At 33.8% G+C, this 15,792-nt stretch overlaps 1 protein-coding gene across 1 annotated transcript in view; it reads left to right on the top strand.

Moving 5' to 3' along the window:
• The window catches only part of fras1 (Fraser extracellular matrix complex subunit 1), a 1,008,712-nt gene that overhangs the window by 888,628 nt on the left and 104,292 nt on the right, over positions 1-15,792 (top strand). Inside the window, exon 43 of the mRNA XM_030143455.1 lies at positions 15,228-15,491. Within this exon, the coding sequence (XP_029999315.1) occupies positions 15,228-15,491 (264 nt within the window). The remainder of the gene's footprint in view (positions 1-15,227; positions 15,492-15,792) is intronic.

Genomic DNA, 15,792 nt, shown 5'->3' with positions numbered 1-15,792 from the left:
TTGTTGCTTCCTCCACTTCCAGACTTTCTGGTAATAGTTTTGCTCATAGTCATTCTCTTCTTTCCATTATAAACAGTCTTTATGGACACTCCAACTATTTTTGAAATCTCCTTTGGTGTGACGAGTGCATTCAGCAAATCACACACTCTTTGACGTTTGCTTTCCTGATTACTCATATGGGCAAAAGTTTCTAAAAAGGTATGGATAATAGTGTTAGGTATGATTATGACATCAATATATGTTTGGTTTCAAAACAATTGACGTAGTGCCTGCTGAGAAAAAACAACTAAATGTTCATTGTACATTTTGCTTCCCCACCCTGTATGCTCCCCTACGGTCTACAGGAGATGTTTGAGCCCAGGCAAAGGAATTAGAATTTAAGGGGAACTGAAATCTACAAGAAAATTAAGTGTAGAACAAACATAAAAAGCCAGTGCATCTGTTTGAGGGGTTCATCTGTGGAAAAATCTGGAGCAAAACTTAAAAATGTCTTCAATCTGTGCATTTAAAAGGATGTAGAAATCCACTATAATAACAAAATATAGAACATTATAGAAGTGCACATAAAATAAGATATTATTGTAGTTAATTGGTTATCATGATAAGAAGATACTGTCATATTTATTGGTCATTGTATTTGGAGTAAATATTTAAAGTGCGTATAAATATTATAGTTTATAATAAAAACGGTTGATTATGCAAATCTGATTGTGTGTGAGGTGACTAAAAAAGTGTATGTGAATGGTTTGTATGGATGTTTTGTGTTATTGTAAAAATATACAGAGGAAAATGTGTGTTAACAAAGCAAAGGAAGCGGATCTAGTTTGATTATTAGTTTGTAAAAAGGGGGTGGAGTCAATAAGTTATACTTCTTCCCACTCCTTTTCGAGCGCAAAAAATTGTATTTATTTATTTGTTTTGACCATGTTGTAGGATTCTTTATCTGATGATTCTATGTGTTCGAAATAAACTACTACGACTACTACTACTACTACTACTACTACTACTACTACTGTCTGGGCTTTCAGTGCAGAGTTCAGGGTGGGTAGGGCTTTAGGAAAGAAACTGTTCAGTAGTCTTGTGGTGCAGGATTTGATTTTTAAGTGATTTATCAACATTTCTTATCATATTATCCTCTGTATTTAACAATTTTCAGTGAAAATCACATATTTACAGATCATGTAGACGTTCATTAAAGCTCAGAGTAAATTCAAAGATTATTTCTATTTAATTAGAGAAAAACCAGACAAAACATGACATTTATCATTAACTAAACATAAACCCGGTGTGTCCACCCACTGTCATTGATCCAACTCCATGGGTTTTACTGGTGAATCAATGCTGTAGAAGATGACGGTGTTTCCATGGTAACTACGGAGACTTTGAACATCCAAGTGGGTCATATCTGATTAGATTAGATTTAATTTATTGGTCCCCATGGGGAAATTCATCTTCACTGACTGAAAACATTACAGGAAAAAAAAAGACATTACATAACATTACAAGAAAAAAAAAAAAAAAAGACAGTAATGACCATGAAAAGATGAAGAACTGTATTTTACACCAATTATTCACATGGATTGATAGAATTAATGGACCTGAAGTTATTAAACAGTTTAGATCAGTAGATGGTTTTGGTTTTTCAGCATTAACAGAATAAATACAGGGTTCTGGAAATGATGAACTCTCAATTTTCAAGTATTTTACTGATTTTTATTCTCATTTTCTGGATTTTACACCAATTATTTACATGTATTAATAGGATTAGTGGATCAGAAGTTATTAAACATTTTTATCAGTGGATGCTTTTGGTTGCTAGCGGCTGTTTGAGTCTTTATGGGTTAAAAAAAACCCAGAGTGATTCTTTTAACATAAGACAATATATTCTTACATCACACACACAAAACACTAGACCTGTAACAGTACCCCAAATTTTCGGTTCGGTACGTTTTCGGTTTTCAAAGCCACGTTTTGTTTTTTTTTTGTTTTTTTTTCAGTTCGAAAACCCCTCAAAATGTCTATTAAGGCATTTAAGAATTTTTTAACATTTTTCCCCCAATTTTTGGAGACAATAGAACATAGAAAAATAGGAATAATATCATTCTGCTGCTACAAATCAAATAGAAAATAAAATAAATTATTCATATTACTAAATGTATTTTAAACATTAGTTTTGCACTTTTCCCTGAAAGGTAGTTTCGAACAAACAAGAAAAATCTAATCATAGTTCTGTCAGTTCACATTCTGCAGAAAAATACCAAAAAAATTCCACATGAAGCGCAACATTAACCAGAGGGTAAACTGGTATTCTGTTGAAACAAACTGAAGAGAAACACTGACAACACAATGAACCAAATGATTTATTTTAGGACAGAGAACAAACTGTTTAGGACACTGTGTGTATTTGTGTGTGCCTGTGTGCACGGGGGATTTTTTTTTTTTTGTTGTTGGAGCTAGGGGGTAGGGGGGGCGCATAGTTCTATACCTGGGGGTGCGGTCCATAACTAATGTAACGAACACTGTCGTGAAACAAAAGTGAAACTTTACATACTTTCAGCGTTCTATTTATTCCTCTGTTATACAGCGTGTGTGACAGACAGACAGACAGACAGACACACAGACAGACAGGCAGACAGACAGACAGACAGACAGACAGACAGAGCTAGTGTCAGTGTTTTAGAACTACCGTAGTTCCTCGGGGCCAAACAACGTCCGTCTTATCTCCGTCTCTTTCCTGGTTGTTGTCTTTCACCTGAACCTGAACTGATCCAGACTGGACTGGACTGATGGTGGAGGGTCTGCAGTCTCTTCCTTCCAGGTTCACATCATATTTGTTGTTTTTTTTTACCTTATATCAGCTGATATTTCATATTTTGGGTCAATGTGTGCGTCCTTCCATATATCCGTGTGAAACTTGCGCAGATTTAAAGTTCCGCATCGAACGACGTCTTTCGTTCCTTTTTCTTTTTCTCATCATACTGTGCCGTTTCGGTACAGCTGTGTACCGAACAGAACAGGTGTGTACCAAAATGGTTCGGTTCAGTATGTGTACCGTTACAGGCCTACAAAACACATTACTGTTAAAACAATAATAAGTAAGATAAGATAAGATAAGATAAGATAAGATACTTTATTGTCATTATACAGAATGTTCAATGAAATTTAGGTGCACTGTTAGGATACGGACTCATAAATAGTAATAGTAATAAATAGTGATAATAACTATAAAAATATATAATAAAAAAACAAAATATGCATCACTCACATATCAACATCCATTCATTCATTCCCTCACACATCCACCTCCTTCTTTATCACACAGTAATACGTCACACACACACATCCCGTCTGTGTCGATGTATGCAGTGCAGTGTACAAAACAGTGCAATTAAAAATGTCTACAGGGTGGGGAAGCAAAATTTACAATGAACATTTAGTTGTTTTTTCTCAGCAGGCACTACGTCAGTTGTTTTGAAACCAAACATATATTGATGTCATAATCATACCTAACACTATTATCCATACCTTTTCAGAAACTTTTGCCCATATGAGTAATCAGGAAAGCAAACGTCAAAGAGTGTGTGATTTGCTGAATGCACTCGTCACACCAAAGGAGATTTCAAAAATAGTTGGAGTGTCCATAAAGACTGTTTATAATGGAAAGAAGAGAATGACTATGAGCAAAACTATTACGAGAAAGTCTGGAAGATACTATTAAAGAAGAATGGGAGAAGTTGTCACCCCAATATTTGAGGAACACTTGCGCAAGTTTCAGGAAGCGTGTGAAGGCAGTTATTGAGAAAGAAGGAGGACACACAGAATAAAAACATTTTCTATTATGGACATTTTCTTGTGGCAAATAAATTCTCATGACTTTCAATAAACTAATTGGTCATACACTGTCTTTCAATCCCTGCCTCAAAATATTGTACATTTTGCTTCCCCACCCTGTATACTTCAGTGGTTGAGTTCATTGTTCAGTGTAGGTATGGCTGTGGAGGTAAAAACTACTCTGGAATCGTGCGGTGCGTGTTTTTATGAAGTAAATAAGTAAAGTATGTAAGTAAATATGGACGCAACGATAAAGTAAAATTCAAATGTCACTTCTTATTCGACATATGCATTTGAAGTGTCAGTGACAGAACAGAATGAACCGTTAACTTCCATTTGATACTTTTTCGCTGCCGTTCTACCTCCTTCCCAGTCTATTACATCCTCCTCTTCACCAGGCTTTTGCTTGGGATGTTCGTCATAACCCCCCCCACCCCACACTTCCCCAGAGCCCCTGTAAAAGCACCATAAAGCAGCCGGTGAAACTGATTGTCCCACGGCCATAAAACCAGCAGTCTGTGGCACCGGGAGCGGCACAAAGTGATTTCATACAGGACAGCGAGTCCCAGGCAGCTCGTCTTTTTAACGCATTCAACAGGGACACCAAGGGAAACCGATATAATAGAAGATAGAAGAAGTAAGAACGGGGCGAAACGTACGTGCAAAAACACAGTTAAGTGTTCAGACGGCCTCAAGAAAAACACTGACTTTCCTCCTTGTTGAGCCGCATTATGTCATAAATTCCCATTATGTAATAAAAGTTCAAAATGTAATAAGAATGTCATCTTGTAATAAAGCCACATTATGTAATAAACTGGCGCATTTTGTAATAAACTACCTCAGTGCATTATGTAGTAAATTTTTTTGCATTATGTAGTAAGTTATTACAGTTTGAGAAATTTATTACAAAATGCACTTGATACATTTTTATTCTCAGGAAAATGTAATAACAGGGTTCATTACGTAATAACGACACTCAAGTAGATTTTTTTTCCCCCTCTTTAACCTTCATCCTACCATGACAGTTTACATACAAAACTTACCAAGTGGGGTCTTTTATGACCCCAGTCTTATTTTGGATGCAGTTCAGTATGAATTGAAAAAAATTGTCATGATATGTCACTTAGTCAAATAGTTAGTATGCAGCAATGTAACCAAAGTATAAAAATACATTTTGTAGTGATGTTTATTGTGAAATGGTCAATGGAACAATCAACAAACAACTAATCTGACAAATGCTTATGCAGCAGTAATATCGAGCAGGTCTACCTCTCAAAGCCATATTTCACTGTAAAGGAAAGGAATATCATGCTACAGAGAGATTATTACAGCTAAGTATGTTAGAAAACATGTGTGTCATCAGACACATACTGCCAATTTGGGAAAAAAATGTTGGGGTCATCCATGACCCCGGACACTCAGTCCATCATAACAAGTTCAGTTGATGTGATGATCCAAAACTTTTTACAGTACAAACACCGGATGACACCAAGGAACAAACTCCTGAAACCATGAATAAATGTTTCAGTTTAACACACAATGACACACATGAAACAACGTCTGGGCTCATAAATGACCCCGCTTGGTAGGATGAAGGTTAACTGAAGTAGCCCTGCAGATTAGTAGTTGTAGTAGTGGTAATGATAGCCTACCTATTAGCATTACATTCGCAATTAGTGCACACACTCCAACATGCGCACACAAAGTAGAAAATGCTGATGTTGAACAATAAATGGCTTTATTTCTAAACAGAACCTTTTTAAGGCAAATTAAAATATTTTGATCAATATAAGGTGTCTATGCCAGTTGAAACAAAAAAACAAACAAACTCAGGAACGTGTCTTTAACAATGTAAACAACATTTCTGGATATAAAAAATAGCTGAACCGTCACACGCCTTTGGTGGCTAACTTGTAACTAAAATGTATTTTGCTGATAAACACACACTAATCAGTGCCAAACACGTGTCTAAATGACTAAATGAGTCAAGTGTATTTTGTAATAAATTTCTCAAATTGTAATAACTTACTACATAATGCGAAAAAATGTACTACATAATGCACTGAGGTAGTTTATTACAAAATGCGTCAGTTTATTACATAACGCGGCTTTATTACAAGATGACGTGACATTCTTATTACATTTTGAACTTTTATTATATAATGGGAATTCATTACATAATGCGGCTCAACACTCCTTCGCTGTATTCTCCATGAGACTTTTAAAAACATTCACCCTTTCATGCATGAATTATGAGAACCTTAATCAAGATTGTTTTTTTTTTTCCTGTTTTTATTCCTCCGTAGGCATGAAAAAAAAAAAAAAAAAACGATGTGATTGAGTTTTTTTCTATGAACCTATTTTTCATGGAGTTAAAAAATCACGTGTTTAATTTTAGAAGCAAAGAAACATGTATTTACTGATATACTGTGTGAAAACTGTGAAATAAAAACATTTTAATGCTGCTAATCTGATGTTTTCTCACATTTTAACAATACCTGCATGGAGATAATATCCAAAAAACAAACAAACAAACAAACAAAAAACTTGTTGTTTAAAAAAGCAAAAACAAAACTGTTAATTACAGTTTAATAACAATTAGCTTTTTTTTACAAAAAAAAAAAAAAAAACAGTGTGATTGAGTAATGGAATGAATGACAGTGTATGGGATGGTATATAAGCGTCCACTGTGTTGGCTGACAGGGAACTAAAACAACAAAATCCATAAATAAATAAGAGAACACCTTTGAACAGTTGTCCACTGTAGGGACCACTATGCATGAAAGGGTTAAGAGATGAATGTATGGAGTTCATGAGTTTGGCCATTATTCTATTCTTTTTTTTTTTCCCCCAAAACTTTATTTATATAATGCCGTATACAAATAGATCAACAGAAGATGGAAAAAAACATAATGCTCAAGGTGAGACAGACAGAAATTAAATATAAGTATATAGATAGGTAAGTAAATTAAATAAATAAAAGTGAAAGAATAAACAAGAAGGAAAGAAAAAAAAATTACAACTTAAATTCATTACATAAGGCTTTAGTTTTCACCGCTTTAGAGTTAGTGCAAAAGTTGAGTGTATTTGGCCGTTATTCTACTGTTGGAAATGTGGCTTCACTTTACATATTTGCACCCATTTTAACACTATCTCTATAAAACATAATAATAATAATAATAATAATAATAATAACAATAGAGCTGAAATGATTAATCGATTCAAAGTGATAAAAAAAAAAAAAAAATCATTCAACCACAATTCTCCTGAATCAAAGCTTTGTTTCCTTCATTTCTCTGCTGTTAAACATTGGTTCCACTGTTGTGTTTCACACGGACGCTTATTGTGACGCACCAAGAAGCTTCAATTCAGGAAAACTACAATAGAATATTTCCCTTCAATCAGTTCGAGTCGATTAATCAAATCGGGAATTTTTGCATTCGCTTCAAGCCCCTAGTCAATTAATCGTTTCAGCTCTAAATAATAATAATAATAATAACAATAATAATAATGATGATGATGATGATGATAATAATAATAATAATGTATTTGGAGAACATCTATGAAAATGCATTAGAAAAGATCGGATAAAAGTTTTATAAAACAGACACAGAGAAAAGACTTGGAAAATACATAAAAAGGATGAAAATTCTGTATAAAAACAAATTTATTAAAACAAATCCGTGGCTGATTGAAGTGCAGCTCCAAGAAGAAAATATTGAACTCAATTTATTACGAATAAAGACAAGAGTGGGAAGAATAAAACCAGATAAAGACTTCACAGTGTGCCTCCTGTATTTAATGAATGTGACGTTAATGTTAACTTTCACCACACAGCCTCTCCACATGTCGTCCTCTTACAATAGTTTGGCACAAACACAAATAATGAACAGGTCCACTGTTGTTTTTTGTGATTTTACATCCGTTTTAACACAACATCATGGATCAGTGCCTTTATTCACGGTGCAAAACCAACATTTAAACAGGAAAATGTTGCCTTTTTATTGTGTAAAATATATTGATAGAGGAATTAATGTTGTGGTGTGTTCAGGCACACGAGAAAAAATAAAAAGTTATTACAAAGACAAATCAAGAGGAATTTTCATAGATTTTTTTGTTTTTTGGTTGTCATTTGTTCTCAGTTTACAATCGAATTCACTCCATGAATCCTCAGTTAAAGCTGTGGATGTTTGTTTCATGTCGTCTCTATTTTCCAGCCTCTCTCAAATTAAACAAAGCAAAAGGAAAAAAAAAAGCCAAATGTCAGTAACTTTACCAGGTAGACATATATAGAACTGTGCAAAAGTTTTTCCATCTGTTTGAACACAACATCATGGATCAGTTCCTTTATTTATGATGCAAAACTAACATTAAAACTGGAAAATGTTGCCTTTTTATTGTGTAAAATTCACATTCTGGATAAAAAAACCTCAGGAATAAAAGAATGTTTTAAAAATATATTGATAGAGAAATTAACACAGTGGTGTGTTCAGGTGCACATGAGAAATAGAAATAAAAAGTTATTATAACAGAGACAATCCAAAGACATAAACAAGAGGAATTTTCATAGATTTTTTTTTGTTTGTTTTGGTTTTGGTTTTCATTTGTTTTCAATTGACAATCAAATTCACTGCATGAATCCTCAGAGTTAAAGCTGTGGATGTTTGGTACATGTCGTCTCTATTTTCCAGCCTCTCTCAAATTAAACAAAGCAAAAGAAAAAAAAATCCAAATGACGATAACTTTACCAGGTAGACGTATACAGAACTGTGCAAACGTTTTCAGCGTCCTTTAGATTAGTTGCTTTTGCAGCGTTGAAATGAACATGCATGTTTATTTCTCGGTCTCTTTTTCCATCCGTTTTAATACAACATCATGGATCAGTCCCTTTATTTATGATGCAAAACTAACACTGAAACTGGAAAATGTTGCCTTTTTATTGTGTAAAATTCACATTCTGGATGAAAAGACTGAAGATTAAAACAATTTAAAAATATATTGATAGAGAAATTAACACGGTGGTGTGTTCAGGTGCACATGAGAAAAAAAAAGTTATTATAACAAAAAGAAATCAAAGACATAAACGAGGAATTTTCATAGATTTTTGTTTCGTTTTTGTGTTTCGTTTGTTTTCAATTGACAATCAAATTCACTGCATGAATCCTCAGAGTTAAAGCTGTGGATGTTTGTTACATGTCGTCTCTATTTTCCAGCCTCTCTCAAATTAAACAAAGCAAAAGGAGAAAAAAAAGCTAAATGACGATAACTTTACCAGGTAGACGTATACAGAACTGTGCAAACGTTTTCAGCGTCCTTTAGATTAGTTGCTTTTGCAGCGTTGAAATGAACATGCATATTTATTTCTCAGTCTATTTTCTTCAGATACAAGAAAATATAGAAAACACGTGCACAGCCTGAAAAGACACACACAAAAAAAAAAAAACAGAAGTAAATGTGTTGTAAAGGTTAAAGTCAGTGTTTAGTTTGACCTCTGACCCCATGATAAGAAACGGCAAAAACTGTTAGAAACATCTGACATGTTGAATGAAACTGGAATTTTAAAAAAAATCAGAAATTTGAACAAAAGGATTAAAGACGTGTTAAATGTAAAAGGAAGGTCACACTACATACAACCACTTTGGTTCAGAGAAGTTGTTTTTTTTTTTTTTTTTTACTGAAACTTTAGTTTTCACTGCGGTACACACGACAGTACAGTATGAAAGGATAAAAATACTGAATGAAACCAAAAAGGAACAGATCGATTTACTGTAGTATTTAAAAAAAACATCTTCTCTTAAACCAAAGTGATCGTATTTAGTGTGACCTTCCTTTTACATTTCACATGTCTGAGTTCACTGTTTGAGTTTTTATTCCAGTTTCATTCAACACACGTCAGATGTTTCTAACAGTTTTTGCTGTTTCTTATCATGGGGTCAGAGGTCACACCAAATACTGACTTTAACCTTTACAACACAGTTCAGTTTTTGTGTGTCTTTTCAGGCCGTGTACATATTTCCTGTATTTTCTTGTTGTATCTGAAGAAAAGAGACTGAGAAATAAACATGCATGTTCATTCCAACACTGCAAAAAACAACTAATCTAAAGGACGCTGAAAACGTTTGCACAGTTCTGTATACGTCTACCTGGTAAAGTTAATGTCATTTGACTTTTTTTTTCCTTTTGCTTTAATTTGAGAGAGGCTGGAAAATAGAGACGACATGTACCAAACATCCACAGCTTTAACTCTGAGGATTCATGCAGTGAATTTGATTGTCAATTGAAAACAAATAAAAATTTAAAAAAAAAATCTATGAAAATTCCTCGTTTATGTCTTTGATTTCTTCTTGTTATAATAACTTTTTTTTTCTCATGTGCACCTGAACACACCACTGTGTTAATTTCTCTATCAATATATTTTTAATCTTCAGTCTTTTCATCCAGAATGTGAATTTTACACAATAAAAGGCAACATTTTCCAGTTTCAATGTTAGTTTTGCATCATAAATAAAGGCACTGATCCATGATGTTGTATTAAAACGGATGGAAAAAGAGACCGAGAAATAAACATGCATGTTCATTTCAACACTGCAAAAACAACTAATCTAAAGGACGCTGAAAACGTTTGCACAGTTCTATATCCGTCTACCTGGTAAAGTTATCGTCATTTGCCTTTTTTTTTCTTTTGCTTTGTTTAATTTGAGAGAGGCTGGAAAATAGAGACGACATGTACCAAACATCCACAGCTTTAACTCTGAGGATTCATGCAGTGAATTTGATTGTCAATTGAAAACAAATGAAAATTAAAAAAAAAAAAAAAATCTATAAAAATTCCTCGTTTATGTGTTTGATTTCTTCTTGTTATAATACCTTTTTTTTTCTCTCATGTGCACCTGAACACACCACTGTGTTAATTTCTCTATCAATATATTTTTAATCTTCAGTCTTTTCATCCAGAATGTGAATTTTACACAATAAAAAGGCAACATTTTCCAGTTTCAATGTTAGTTTTGCATCATGAATAAAGGCACTGATCCATGATGTTGTATTAAAACGGATGGAAAAAGAGACCGAGAAATAAACATGCATGTTCATTTCAACGCTGCAAAAGCAACTAATCTAAGGGACGCTGAAAACTTTTGCACAGTTCTATATCCGTCTACCTGGTAAAGTTATCGTCATTTGCCTTTTTTTTTTCTTTTGCTTTGTTTAATTTGAGAGAGGCTGGAAAATAGAGACGACATGTACCAAACATCCACAGCTTTAACTCTGAGGATTCATGCAGTGAATTTGATTGTCAATTGAAAACAAATAAAAATTTAAAAAAAAAATCTATAAAAATTCCTCGTTTATGTCTTTGATTTCTTCTTGTTATAATAACTTTTTTTTTCTCATGTGCACCTGAACACACCACTGTGTTAATTTCTCTATCAATATATTTTTAATCTTCAGTCTTTTCATCCAGAATGTGAATTTTACACAATAAAAAGGCAACATTTTCCAGTTTCAATGTTAGTTTTGCATCATGAATAAAGGCACTGATCCATGATGTTGTATTAAAACGGATGGAAAAAGAGACCGAGAAATAAACATGCATGTTCATTTCAACGCTGCAAAAGCAACTGATCTAAAGGACGCTGAAAACGTTTGCACAGTTCTGTATACGTCTACCTGGTAAAGTTAATGTCATTTGGATTTTTTTTTCCTTTTGCTTTGTTTAATTTGAGAGAGGCTGGAAAATAGAGACGACATGAACCAAACATCCACAGCTTTAACTCTGAGGATTCATGCAGTGAATTTGATTGTCAATTGAGAACAAATGAAAACCAAAAACAAAACAAACAAAAAAATCTATGAAAATTCCTCTTGTTTATGTGTTTGGATGGTCTTTGTTATAATAACTTTTTATTTCTGTTTCTCGTGTGCGCCTGAACACACCACCGTGTTAATTTCTCTATCAGTATATTTTTAAATTGTTTTAATCTTCAGTCTTTTCATCCAGAATGTGAATTTTACACAATAAAAGGCAACATTTTCCAGTTTCAATGTTAGTTTTGCACCATAAATAAAGGCACTGATCCATGATGTTGTATTAAAACGGATGGAAAAAGAGACTGAGAAATAAACATGGATGTTCACTTCAACACTGCAAAAAACAACGAATCTAAGGGACGCTGAAAACTTTTGCACAGTTCTATATCCGTCTACCTGGTAAAGTTATCATCATTTGCCTTTTTTTTTTCTTTTGCTTTGTTTAATTTGAGAGAGGCTGGAAAATAGAGACGACATGTACCAAATATCCACAGCTTTAACTCTGAGGATTCATGCAGTGAATTTGATTGTCAATTGAAAACAAATGAAAAGCAAAAACAAAACAAACAAAAATCTGTGAAAATTCCTCTGGTTTATTTCTTTGGTTTCTCTTTATGTTCTTCTGAACACACCATGGCGTAATAAAACTGGACTAATAAAACCAATGGCCTACAATGTTTTGTGCTTTTGTAGATGTGATTTGTAATGCACATGTATAAATGATAAGTTGAGGCATAATATTGATGAAATTGCATTTATTTTTCTTCAAAAATTTCAGGGTATTTTTTTTAGGTTATTTACTAATTTTTTGGTTTGGATAGTTTGCAAACGTAAAGATTTTCATAATTTAATGTTATTTTTAAAGAGAAAAAATTGTAGTTGTCAGTATTTCTAGGTTGTTGTGGTATTTTTTTACTGGTCCGACCCATTTGAGCTCATACTGGACTGAAGTCAAATGACATCCGTGGTGTGTGGTGTTTTCTCTTGTGTTCTGTTTTTTATTGTGTGTCATGAAGCTGCTGCTGCTGCTGCTCTGTAATATCCCAGTTTGGGATAAATAAAGTATATCTATCTTTTGGATTTTTCATCATTTTCCGGTCAGATTTTGCGCAGAAACATGGGCTGCAGTGGTGTAAATGTGTGTGCACACCATAATAGTGTGTGTGTCAGTGTGTGATTGTGATACTGTGAGTGTCTGTCCTCTCATTATGCTCCTGGATTTAGGCTCAAATCCCATTTAAACCTGCGTTTGATTTAAGCGGCGGTGTAATTTAATGGAATCTAAAAAGTCTCATTAGTTTCTACAAAGACCTTCCTTGTCTTTCATGTACTGTGTGAAAACTCAGACGTCCTCCATTTGACAGCGATAATCACCGTACTTAACCAGATGGAGTTTGGAGGCGCTGCTTTTTTCTCAGCTATTGTACGAATCCACACACACACTGTAAGGCCGGACTTTGTATTTACTTATTAATGCTTCAGTTACAATGCACTTAAATGATTTCAGTTTTATGACATTACTATGAAATGTTCAGTATATTCGACTAATTTGTAGACATAGTTGAAAGTACGAAAAAGTTTAAGTTGAATGGATTTAAATCACTCAGTTTTGGTCTTGACCACATCTTTTGTATCTCTGCATTGCATTATGGGTAATGGGCATGTTGTTGTAAATGTGTTCTTTTTCTGTGCAGGGGTTCAAATCTCTGGAGACCCCAGACATTCAAAACTGAGGCATTTTTTTCTAAAATTAATTTGTTTTTGATCATGTAATAGTTTGCTATACTATGTTGCAAATAAACATACATGTTAGATGACATTTAGTCTAGATAATGTATATTTTTCTGGACGGAGGCAGTAAATCCAGGTGTAGATTACTGCACAAAGTGAGAATTTGATTTTATGTACAGTCAGTCCAGCTGTGATTTCCAAGGCTGACAGTTAATACTGAACAAACAAGAACTGAAACTATGAATTATGAAAGAGCTGCAGCATCTGAAACTGACCACAAAGAACATTTGACAGATAAACAGAACCACAGTGCTTCAGCTTCACACTCACAGTTTGTCTTTTATGGATTGGGATTTTCTCTCTCAACTCACCATAGATTTTTTATTAATAAGTTTTTTTGTTATTTTTTATCAATTACTAAAAATTTCAGACGACCCCATTTGAAATCCAGGCGACCCCATGTGGGGTCCTGACCCCAAGGTTGAAAAACACTAGTGTATGGCAATGTTTGTTGGCCTTTTTGTGTTTGTTTTTGTATTTTTGTAGAGCTGCACCATGAGTCAGAGCCATAGGACGAACAATGGCTTTACTGTTCGGCTATGAATGTTCATGTTCTATGTAAATCTCTATGCTTTGCCAAATTAAAAGCACTTCCTGTACTGGCAAATTACATTGAGTTAACTTCCTGACCAACTTCCATCCAAACTATAATATATTAAGCTGAATATTCATACAAAGCAATTTATATCGCAAAAGATTTTGATTTAAATCAACTTGAAATTGAGTACAATGAATTGCATTGTAAAAAAAAAAACAAAAAAAAAACTGTAATATTCCAGCAGCAGGGGTGCCGAAAAAATACTGTAAAATAACAGAAAATAACCATCTCATAAAAATACGGTAATTTTCCAGAATTAAAATACAGTTTTTTGCCCTAACCTTACATGAGATTTTGCTTTTTTTTTTTTTTTTTTTACTTTTTAATGTTTAATAAAGAATATTTTCATGTATTAAAACAATCAAATTACCTATAAATAAATATATAAATAATTTTCAATGAGACTCAGTTGTCCAATCCACTGATAAAAACTGTATTTGGACAGTTTATCAGTGCTTCTACATGTCATACATTCACAAAAATGCATTTATTCAACATTTTTGTTGTGAAACCTCCTGTAATTACACAAGATATTTGTCAATTAACAAACAAGTCTAGTTAAACTGACAGAACTAATACTTCTTTTACAGTTAATTGTCCGTAATTTTATCTCGTGTTATTATTTTTTAAAGTACAAAACTTTAAATTAACAGTTTAATCTCATAAAATATTTGTGAAATTACAATACATTTGCAAATGTATTTTGACTGTATTTTTCTGTGAAAAAAAAAATTTGTTTAAAAAAGTGGAAATTTTATGGTTATTCACAGTTACAATTTTTTCATGTTATTTCACATTTGACATGTAAAATCACAGCCTGTTTTTGTCATTTCATTGAAATTTTCCTGTATCTTAAAAATACAGGAAAAATCTGTGAAATAAACGGTAAAAATTCCTTTAAATTACAGATTTTTTTTTTTACAGTGTGATGATATTAAGTCTAATGATTATACAAAACAATTGACATTGCCACAGATTTTAAGTTCAGTTACTTTGGCATTTAGTGTGTTGTACTTAAAACAGCAATTCCAGTCAAATCAAGCATTTAAGTTTAATACACTCAAGTTTTCATTACTCATTACTTTAAGTTTTTAAATCAACCGGTTTCCTGACATGTTTTCAGTGAACTCAGCTTATCCGGTCCTACAGTGCACACAGGGTTCACATGCAGACGTTCATTCGTGTGGTTTCTCCTCAGGCAAACTGCGCAGACGGCAGTTCTACTCGCAGCCGCTGGAGAACGGCCGGGTCCTGACGCAGGGTTCCACCTTCACCTACCAGGACGTCCTGGACCAGCTGCTGGTCTACACGCCCGAGAAGGTCAGCGGCGGAGTGGACGAAATGGGCTTCACCATCACCGACGGCATCTACACCCACACCGGACGGCTGGAGTTCACCATGGACGTGAGGAGGAGCGAAGGGCCTCGGATGACCGTCAACAGAGGACTACAGCTGCCAGCAGGTGAGAGGAGAACTACTCCAACACCAGGCACATGGAGAGAAGAAACCAACATATGATGCATTTAAGTTGTTCACTCCTTTGGTGAAGTTTAAAAAAAAAAAAGTGCCTTAAGCTTAAAATTATTCAGAAATATTGAATTGAGATGGTAGATATGTTTTTGTTGCTGCTGATTTTTTTACTTTATTATTTTTTTTAAATTTTTTATTATTATGGTGTGAATGTTCGCTGCTGTACACATTTAAGTTGACGTATGCAGTGTATTAGGTGAAAAGGTTAGGCAAAAAAATAAGCTTTGGCTTCT

This window comes from Sphaeramia orbicularis, chromosome 9 (genome assembly GCF_902148855.1).
Source record: "Sphaeramia orbicularis chromosome 9, fSphaOr1.1, whole genome shotgun sequence".
NCBI classification, from domain to species: domain Eukaryota; kingdom Metazoa; phylum Chordata; class Actinopteri; order Kurtiformes; family Apogonidae; genus Sphaeramia; species Sphaeramia orbicularis.
The sequence above is the reverse complement of the archived record's forward strand: the minus strand, read 5'-3'. Positions and strand labels throughout refer to the sequence as shown.